Raw genomic sequence first — 10,493 nt, forward strand, 5'->3', positions numbered from 1 at the left:
GGGACATTTTTTGTCCTGTTACCTGTCAGAATCTTAAAGTAGACACTTCAAGGATTAAGAAAAATCTCAATGTTTTTATCCAGTGCACAGGATTTTAGTATAATGTAAAAACCTACATGCGACCTTAACATTTTCTGCTATTTTTTTTATCTCTTTGTCCCAGAATTAAGTCAAAATGTGTCAAAATCTTAAAAATAACCATTTTATTGAATTCCTTGGCCCAGAATTGTATGGAAAAGTGTGCTCATTTGTCTGTATAGGTTGTAAACTCAAGGAGCTATGCCAATTTCTTGATTATTTTTCAGGTTCGGCATTGGGATAGATGTAGTAAAAAGTTAAAAATAAGCCCCACAGGACATTTTTTGTCCTGTTACCTGTCAGAATCTTAAAGAAGACACTTTAATGATTAAGAAAAATATCAGGATGTTTTTATTTAATGCGCATGATTTTAGTGTAATGTGAAAACATACAGGCAAATTAACATTTTCTGCTAATTTTTGATATTTTTGTCCTAGAATTAAGTCAAAATGTGTAAAAAACTTAAAAATAACCATTCCATTAAATTCCTTGGCCCAGAATTGTGTGGAAAAGTGTGCTCATTTGTCTGTATAGGTTGTTAACTTAAGGAGCTATGCCAATTAATTAATATTTTTTTCAGGTTCGAAATTGGGATAGGTGTAGTAAAGGGTTAAAAATAAGCCCCACAGGACATTTTTTGTCCTGTTACTTGTCATAATCTTAAAGTAGACACTTCAAAGTTTAAGAAAAACCCCAAGATGTTTATATTTAATGCACATGATTTTAGTGTAATGTGAAAACATACAGGCAAATTTACATTTTTTTGCATTTTTTTTATATTTTTGTCCCAAAATCAAGTCAAAATGTGTAAAAAACTTAAAAATAACCATTCGGTTAAATTCCTTGGCCCAGAATTGTATGGAAAAGTGTGCTCATTTGTCTGTATAGGTTGTTAACTCAAGGAGCTATGCCATTTTCTTCATATTTTTTTTCCCGTTCAGAATTAGCATAGATGCATTAAAGGGTTAAAAATAAATGTCATGGGACATTATTTCATCCTGTTACCTGTCAGAATCTTAAAATAGACACTTCAAAGATTAAGAAAAAACAGGTGGCGAAAAAAAATCCACTATGTGCTCGTGGACCCCTGTTTCCATCTAGACTATTATAGCCCAGCTCTCCGACTCTACTGAAAGCTGCTGGTCTGAGGTCGTCGGCTCGGCTGTTCCCGCCTTTATCCGCGGCGCTGATCAGCTGAGGTTGATCATGTGACCCCGGGGAGGCGGGGTGGGGGAATTTCAGCAGCGCCTCGTCTCTACTCTGCTCCGGCGCTCAGAGCTGCAGGAGAAGCGGACCCGGTTCAGTCATGAAAACAGCGGCTTTATTAACAGCGACCGCCTGCCTGGCGGTTCTTCACTGCGTCTGCGCTTCTCCTCTTTACACTGAGGAAGGTAGGAGTTCGGTTATCAACTTAAACTACAGACGGAGGCCAATTTAACAACATACAGACTTTAGTTTCGTTTCTGCTTTTGTTTGTTCACTCTTTCCTGCAAACCCTGACAAAATACAGCTTAAAAAGCAGAAAAAACACATATACCATATTGTTAATGTAACGAGACAGTCTAACAGCAGAGTATTTATAGTAATTTTCTGCATGAAAGCTGAGTCTTTAGCTGGATATTCTATCAGGAGGGTCCGGGTCAAGTGAATAAATTAATAATAAAACTTTATTTATTGCAGTGTAATGTAGTATAATAAACATGCAGTCTCTGTTTGTCCTGCAGATGAGTTTGTCTTCAAAACCTGGATGTCTGAGGTAAAGAAAAAAACCCTCTCTGTTTTCTGTTACAAAACTGATCACATGTCACTGTTACTGTAACCTGAGCTAAACAAGGAAATGGGAATTACCCACAAATTAATAATACAGAAAGTGAGAAATGCTTTAATATCTGAATGAGAGTAACGTTACTTTCAGTGTGAGTGAAGTGACTGTCATGTAAATCCTGTTCACAGCACAATAGAAAATACAGCCTGGATGAGTACTACCAGAGGCTGCAGATTTTCACAGAAAACAAGAGGAGGATCGACCATCACAATGCAGGAAACCACAAGTTCAGAAGTATGATCACCTGAACTTACAGTTTTTTTTTCAGTTGCTAAAACACAATTCTGTAAACTAGGCTGGTTTTTATCAAAGTACATAACATAACAATTCACAAAACCAAAGCACATCCAAACTGCCTTAAATCATTCAAAATATAATAAATAAAGCAGTTCAACCAAAACTACAAATAGCATAATCAAAATCAAACTTTTGCACCAAAAGCTTCACACACTTCATTCATATTATCATACTTCTGTTTAACCAACTATACACGGATGGGCATAATGCAAAAAAAACACTCATGTTCAGCGAACTTTGCCATAAAAATAGCTAAAATAGCTAAAATTTTAGAAACTTCTTCAGATTGTTCACATGCACAGAAATATTTGCAGAGACACATTGTTACACATACCACTGTTTTTTTTCTATATATTGACACTGGAGTAAACTGAAAAAGAAAATCACTGAAGATTTGTGCAGAATTGTGCTTTTAAAAGTGCTTAATTCCTGATTGAACTGGTAACTATTAATTACTAGGATGTTAAGCCAGATGGCACATATATTATCCAATTATCTCATGTTTTGTCATTTTAAATGGCTAGTGTTTTAATATGGCAAATGCAACTTTATGTCAGGATGTTGTGTCTTATGCAAAGAACTGTGTGTAAAGCAGAAAATGTGCTTAGAGTTTTGGAGACTTGTGTGTAAGTTTAAGTAGTAATGATACGCATGTCATTTTAGTGTGTTAGCAATTGGAAAAAATGTATGTTATAAAAGGCAAATGTTTAAAAAATATATTTAAAAAATATGTTATAACAACTGATTTTACCTCACAGTGGGACTAAACCAGTTCTCAGATATGACCTTCACTGAATTCAAGAAACAGTATCTTCTGACAGAGCCCCAGGTATGAAGTGTTATTTCTGAATAAAGTACAGGAATGATTCAGCAAAAAGAACAATTCACCCATTTGTTGTTTTACCCCTCATAAAGCTGATCAGCCAAGACATGTTTGCTGTACAGATTTTGCCTTTTTTAGTTTTGCACTAGAGCGTTTTATATTTATGTTGCTTACAAACCAGTAACTCACATAACTCAAATCTTTTCCATTAGATAACATGTGTTTACAGACTTCTCCTGCTCAAAGGGCAAGGTATAAGTGTATAAGACTATATGACTATATGACTACTGGCTCTAGACCAGTTTTTGCAAGAAGTCAATTCAAATAGTTTTATTGTCAATACGGTATATGTAGAGGACATACAGAGAATTTAAATTGTGTTACTCTCCTTCCCAAAGTTACAGCCAAAAAAACAAAACAAAACAAAGCGATAGTTGACTTGAGATACAGCTAAAACAGTTATAAATAAAAGACATACATGAGACAAAAGACACAAGACAATAGTGCAATATAAGAGTATGATGGGGGGATTAAAAAGGGACTGACTGTACCAGTATAAACAGAACCCGTATAAACATAAGTGGGAAAAATATACAGGTTTAGAAACTAAAGACTGGTAAAAGTGAACGAGTACATAGATTTCTTAGAAGTTTACAGTTGTAGAGGAAATTAAAGTGGAAATGACGGTGCAAGTGTAAGCAGTAGTGCAGGTGTGGGGTATGTGAGGGCATATCAGTTCTTAAAAAAGAAGCTGTTGTTTAGGTAGTCCAAGCTGGTTTCTGTGGTCAAGATGTTGGAAAGCTGACCATTTGTGCAAAAAATACTTAGTACTTAGTACTCTGGCTGGTTAACCAGTTCTTGACCAGCGTTACATATGTTTTATTTGTTTTTGTTTGATCGTACTTGTCAATTACTTAGTTAGTAGTGGTCAAGCTTAGATGGTGTAATCATGCTTGTAGACCATCTTAACCATCAAACTTAAACACAACATATCCCATGCTGATCACGAGTTATCCAGCTTAACCAGCTAGACCAGCTTCAGGCTGTTTTTTTTATACAAAGTTGTGATTCAGCAAAATCAGTCAGCATGTCAGAAAGCATTTAATCAAGATTAGATTTCCTGAACTTGCTTAAGATCTATAGTCTCTACAGTCAGAACTTTTTTGTCTCTTAATATGTTACTTTCCTATTTCCAGTAGTGCCATGTAAAAAAGGAGATCTTTTAAACAATATAAACTGGTAAACTCAAAACTGTGGTATATATTTTAAAGAAAACTTTAATACATAAGGGTTTTACATTTTACTATAAAAAGCTGGACAGTGTACATGTCCACACATCAAGACCAGTCCCAAACAAGCCCACAGGAAATTAACTTTAAGTGATACTAGTGACTTGTGGCATCCTAGTGTAAGCGTACATTTAGAGCAATGGCAGTATAAAGCATGAACACTATGGTTCCATTCCCTTAAATTCTTATAGAGATTCTGTAGAGTAGAAACCAAAGGTGAAGCTAAACGTACCTGCTTATAAAAGTATGAGTATAAGTCACTTATGTTGACGTCTCTAAAGGTCAGAGACACACACATTTACACAAAAAAGTGCAAGAAAACACCTTTAAAATTTAGCTATAATTTTTCGCTATACTGTCACATTTGCAACCAGAGTACAGTAGAGAGGTGCACTTAAACATTCCTGCTAATTTTTTAGACCTCTATTGTTCAGTTACTAAACCAAGACTATTTCCACATTACAAGCCATGTTGCTCAAATCCAATTTTTTGCTCAGATCTTGTAAGTGACCTGTATCTGTAAGTAATGTGAATGAATCTGTTCCTGAACCGTCTCGCATGCGCACACTGATACATGTATAAAATGTCCCTTCTTCACCAACAACAAAAAACATAATATTTGAGAGACAACTCTTAGATTTATAAAGGTGAAATGGATGTGTTAGCAGCTCATACAAGGAAGTCTGAATTTGGCACGTTCACACAGCTATGAAAAAAATCAGATCTGAGCCACATTGAGCAAAGAATCTGATTTTAATCAGTCACTTCAGCCTGGTAATATGAATGCATCCCAGTAGTATCTTCATTTAACTTACTGCACAGAAATATCATGAATTGTTCCACTGCATACCTAGTTTATTCAGATCCAGGCACTCCAGCCAAGGCTGTCAATCTGTCAATCACTTAATTCTTAGGTCTAACCTCACATTCTTATGAAATGGCAGAAAACAGTTTTAAAAACGTATTCATGAGGGGAACTATGAGTCTGTTGTGGTGGTTATTGCTCCATGGTCAGGAGGTTAGTAGTATTTTTAGTAATTCAGACACATCCAAAAGCACTTTCATTTCCATTTTGACAATTATTCATTGCATCCCTAGTTACCAATGTGCTAATTGCTTTAGCTCTAGAAGAAAACATGTCTTGGCAGATCTTCTTCATCTGGGGCTAGTTGTGAATTTTGTAAACTGTTTTTTTTTTTTCTCCATTCCTTTAAGAGAGGAAAGTATCGTAATGTCTTTATTTTAAACATGGCAGAACTGTTCAGCTACTAAAGGAAGTCATGTTAGCAGCAATGGGCCCTACCCAGATTCCATTGACTGGAGGAAGAAGGGAAACTTTGTCACCGCTGTAAAGAACCAGGTAACTCACTATATTTCAGTTATATTTAGCCTATTAACTCGTCACATTTTGTTATAATGTTTATTATAATGTTCGTAATGGTCATTCTTTAGGGATCCTGTGGCAGCTGCTGGACTTTCTCTACTACAGGATGTCTGGAGTCCGTCACTGCAATCGCCTCAGGGAAGCTCCCTCTACTGGTAAACAGCAAATAGTATATAACATTGTGTTTTTCAATACAATTAAAGGAGCATAAATATATTGACACTTGATACACAGAATATAATTATAGACATTAGAATTTTTTACTTTTAATAATTTATTTAAAAACAACTTTATTGTGTCTAGTTTGTCAGGTTTAAACACAGAACATTCATTCATAAGCGTAATTTTTTAAACTTGAACTGGAGTGTTATCTTCCCACCCTAACGTGAATATTATCATGTTTCAGTCAGAGCAGCAGTTGGTAGATTGTGCTGGTGACTTCAACAACCATGGCTGCAACGGGTGAGTGTAGATATGAGATAATAAGATGGTCAAAAAAAGGGCTCAAGTTTGTCGACAAGTAAAAACACACAAAACACAATGGCAATAAAACTATAAAAGCTTTGTTCATATCTGGCTCACTAAGAGCTCAAACTTGGATGTTGATCAAGTCACATTCTGACAAGGCCTATTGTTAAAGTCACGCTATAAATAAACTCTGTACAGAACAGCTGTGCGAACCAAAATACATAATAAATACATTTATTTTTCAGTGGACTTCCTAGTCAAGCCTTTGAGTACATCAAATACAACAAAGGAATTATGACAGAAGATGACTATCCCTACACAGCTCGAGTAAGTCAAGTCAATTCTACTTTCCTCCACTGCATTAAATTAATAAAATCATGACCCTTTTTATCAGTTTGTTGCTATTTGTTTTCAACTGTATTTAAGTATGTATGTTATTAGACAGGGGTCTAGATTCAGTAATCCAAAGTCTTATTTTACAGCTTTAATGTCCTTGTTTACACAAGCTTTTTTTTTTTTTTAAATACAGTGAATAAACATAGGAGTATAACATTTCAGGGTTCCTGCAGGTCCTTAAAAAGTCTTAAATGGTTTTAAGTTAAAATCCGGGTAATTAAATTGTCTTTTTTTTTTTTTTTTTCTGTACATTTACTGTAGGTGTTTTTTCAGACAGTGCATTTAATGCCAATGGGAAAGAACATGCTAACTTTAAAGTTACAGGAAAGAGAACTAAGGTTAATGCAGAGCTAGCTAACGTTAGCAGTGAGTTTTTTAGCTACATTACTGGGGTGAGAACTAAGATTAGCGGAGAGCTAGCTAAAATAGTAACATTACCGGCGAGCTAGCAAACATGCTAACAGAATAACAATATCGGCGAGTTAGCTACATTACCGGGGAGAAAACTAAGGTTAGCAGAGAGCTAGCTAACATAGCAACATAAGGGGTGAGAAAGCTACGTTACCGGCGACAGAACTAAGGATAGCAGCAAGCTAGATTACATTAGCGCAGAGCTAAATAACATAGTAATGTTAGCGGCGAGTACAACTAATTTTCTACCAAAGACTAAATTATGATAACATTTTGGGTCTTAAATTATATTTATTGCAGTCTAAAAAAGGTCTTAAAAGTATTAAATCTGACTATTAAAATTGTGCAAGAACCCTGCATTTAATATCATCATAATTCTTCCACTTGATGTAGAAGATATGGAAATGGAATCTATTGGGTTGGGCTTTGTAATCCTTTAGTTCCTTTAAAAACAAAAACAAAAGACTCCAGTTAAACAGTAAAAAGCATTAGATCACAACGTGACAGTGCTGTGAGTGCCTGTAAAACCTGAGCTGCGCTGTAAAATTATCGGTTAAACTGCAACTGCTTGACTAAATTGCAGATAACAATATCATATCTTAACTAGGGGTGTGAATTACAGGACATCTCACAATACGTTATTTTCACAATATGTTGCCAATGATAACAGTGGTATCACAATACTGTGATTCTGCTATACTCAATATATCGCAAGACATGTGAGGTACTTTCTTGTGAGTGTGGTATCATGCTTATGGTAAGGCAATATTGGATGCCAGATGGTTGGGGCATTACATTTCTGATTTTTAACATTCCTCGAGCTAGAATGTCAGAATATCCAGAGTGTCTTGAGAATACGTCATATAATACATTATCACCCACAGTGGACAGCACAGTAGGTGACTGATTGTGACGGGCAGCATCTGGCGAGAATTGTCCATGCAAACAGACAAGCAACACAGCCAAATATCACATCTACTTTTAGCCTTCGTTAGCTTCCATTAGACAGGGTAAAAAGTCATGAGACATTATACTAGTTCATGCATCCAAAACTAAGATATTTATATTTGAATCAAAATGTAAAGGGCTAAATTACCTGTAATAATTGTTTTTTTATTTACAAATTGTTTCTTTGTGTTTTAGGATGGTCCTTGTAAATACAATCCTAAGCAAGCAGCTGCTTTTGTGAAAGACGTGGTAAACATCACCATAGTAAGTGATCTCAGATATTCTTCACATTACAAACAGATTTAAAGCAGTTCATTTTGCATCACCTGAAAGTTGATGGTTTGTCTTTCAGTATGATGAGATGGGTATGGTGGACGCTGTGGCCAGGCTTAACCCTGTCAGCTTTGCCTACCAGGTAACAAGTGACTTCATGTCCTACACAAGTGGAGTGTACACCAGGTACGAATTCAAGCCTCAGTCTTTATAATCTATCCCCAGATTATCTACTGTAGAACATGGAATTCTGACAGCAGTTTTATAGGGCATTTTGCTTCGTCATTTTTGAAATGACATTTCAGATCTCCCTACTCCTAATGATAGCACCTTCCTAGTTACATTAGTGATGTTGACCAATCAAATAATTAAGCAATAATGCACGAACCTCAACTTTATTATTGCAGCTACACCACAGTTTCATTATCACTGTTTATCTCTGCTTATAGCTGCACTGTTTGTAACTGCGCCGTTTGACTTGTAAGCGCTGCATTGCTAGGTTGTTGCTTTAAAAAAAAAAAAAAAAAAAAATCCACCTGGATAAACTGTACATTTTGCATTGCTCTAATGCTGGCCATATGAACCTCAGTGCCACAACACAAAAACCACTTACCTGCTGTGTAAACATTGCTGAAGTGTGGTACAGTGTGTGAGGTATTCTGTGTCTGTTTTATGGAATACAACCTAAATGTCCTATTGTGTAAGATAAGACATCTTGATTTTATATTTTTGTAATGTTTTCTATATTATGCTTTTGTTACAGCCTATCACAACATAAAAAATGACTCCCCAATCAAAAACCCCAACCCAACTCCCCAATTAAAAACACTGACCTACAGTTAGGAAATCTGCATCAAAACCAAAAAGGCCATGTGACGGTCCCAAAACATAAAATACCTGATTGCCCTCCAGATGTCACTGTGGTGGGGAATTATGCGAACATTTCACAAGATTGGTTCATTTGATTCGATCTCCCAAAACCCCATTTCTGCCATCATTACTATTACTGTAGATAATCAGAGCAATGGGGAGCTCAGAAAAAAATTGCACTCAACAGATGCCCCAAAATTTGGCCATTATAATTGTCCCCACACAAATTGCAAGTACAATGCTAATTTTCGAAAGGTGAATATCACTTGTACTAATAATGAACATTGATATTTTTTAGCACTGAATGCCACAACACAACCGACACGGTGAACCACGCAGTGCTGGCTGTGGGTTATGGTGAGCAGAATGGCACCCCTTACTGGATAGTGAAGAATTCTTGGGGAACCAGTTGGGGCATGGATGGGTACGTGTGTTTAACATTTATTGCTGCTGATTACATCATTTATGGATTTCAGATGTCTCAGAATACCATATTAATTAAAAATAATTATCAAACTAACTTAAATAACTATACTAACTTACAGATTGCAAAAGGATGAAATGGCAAAATATGACATATATGTGTGGATTACACATTTAGCTTACTGTGTGTAAGTGTGTTGGTATGTGTTCCTGTGAAATAGATTGTATGTAGTACTTGATTTTGTTTTTACATTTCAGTTTTGATTTGGTCATTAGTGATACATGGTCTAAAGAACTAAGAACCACTACTAGTATTGTAATCAGAACAACAAACTTAAAAATTCCAAAACCTTGTTAAAACCTTCCCCGAACATTACAGACAGTTACTGCAGAAAACCTCTGCAACCTGTTGCATTAAAATATGTCACCATTTTCTTCTACACAGATATTTCTTCATCGAGCGAGGAAAGAATATGTGTGGTCTTGCTGCTTGCTCATCATATCCTCTGCCACTAGTGTAAATGATGAAGTTCTTACTTGGAAAGGGAGAATCATGTGAAATCTATTTTGCACAGCAAATTTACATGTTTAGCCTAAAATGTACAATCTCACATATCTCAAACATGCAATTTTTTAAATAATTTTTTTAACAGCACCGAATTGCTGCTTACCAAATCAAATATTTTATGATTACTGACAGACAGTATGAAGATTTTATTTTCATGTAATAAAGTTTTTCTGAATAACTGTTTAAATGTCTATTGTCTTTTGTTTTTTTTTTCATGTTTTTTATAATAACCCTTCTGTACACAGTATCTCTAATATTGTGATAGGTCTTTAAGCAACTTTAATTAACATTTTTCCCAAAATTACAAACTTTTATTTGCTATTAATATTCCGTAGGCCTTACTTCTAAAGAGGAGGATTAGATTCAAGATTCAAAGACACCTTATTGGCATAACTGGAATGACAACCATATTGCCAAACTTAAAAAAAAAAAAAAAGTAA

At 35.4% G+C, this 10,493-nt stretch overlaps 1 protein-coding gene across 1 annotated transcript; it reads left to right on the plus strand.

Moving 5' to 3' along the window:
- Window positions 1-1,285: 1,285 nt before the first annotated feature.
- ctsh (cathepsin H) lies at window positions 1,286-10,232 on the plus strand. The gene is made up of 12 exons (XM_007235676.4): window positions 1,286-1,469; window positions 1,803-1,834; window positions 2,032-2,137; window positions 2,959-3,029; window positions 5,568-5,672; window positions 5,765-5,851; window positions 6,103-6,158; window positions 6,410-6,491; window positions 8,115-8,183; window positions 8,272-8,378; window positions 9,361-9,486; window positions 9,931-10,232. Exons 1-12 carry the CDS (start codon window positions 1,385-1,387, stop codon window positions 10,004-10,006), a joined length of 1,002 nt encoding a protein of 333 aa, XP_007235738.3. The 5' UTR covers window positions 1,286-1,384; the 3' UTR covers window positions 10,007-10,232.
- The last annotated feature ends 261 nt before the right edge of the window (window positions 10,233-10,493 follow it).

This window comes from Astyanax mexicanus, chromosome 9 (genome assembly GCF_023375975.1).
Source record: "Astyanax mexicanus isolate ESR-SI-001 chromosome 9, AstMex3_surface, whole genome shotgun sequence".
NCBI lineage: Eukaryota > Metazoa > Chordata > Actinopteri > Characiformes > Acestrorhamphidae > Astyanax > Astyanax mexicanus.

What these genes read in the sequence shown, in the direction of transcription:
- ctsh (XM_007235676.4), top strand. Translation starts at nt 1,385, where the DNA reads ATGAAAACAGCGGCTTTATTAACAGCGACCGCCTGCCTGGCGGTTCTT. An exon ending in TCAAAACCTGGATGTCTGAG is followed by an intron (nt 1,835 to 2,031) that starts GTAAAGAAAAAA and finishes TCCTGTTCACAG; the next exon opens with CACAATAGAAAATACAGCCT. An exon ending in ACGTGGTAAACATCACCATA is followed by an intron (nt 8,184 to 8,271) that starts GTAAGTGATCTC and finishes TTTGTCTTTCAG; the next exon opens with TATGATGAGATGGGTATGGT.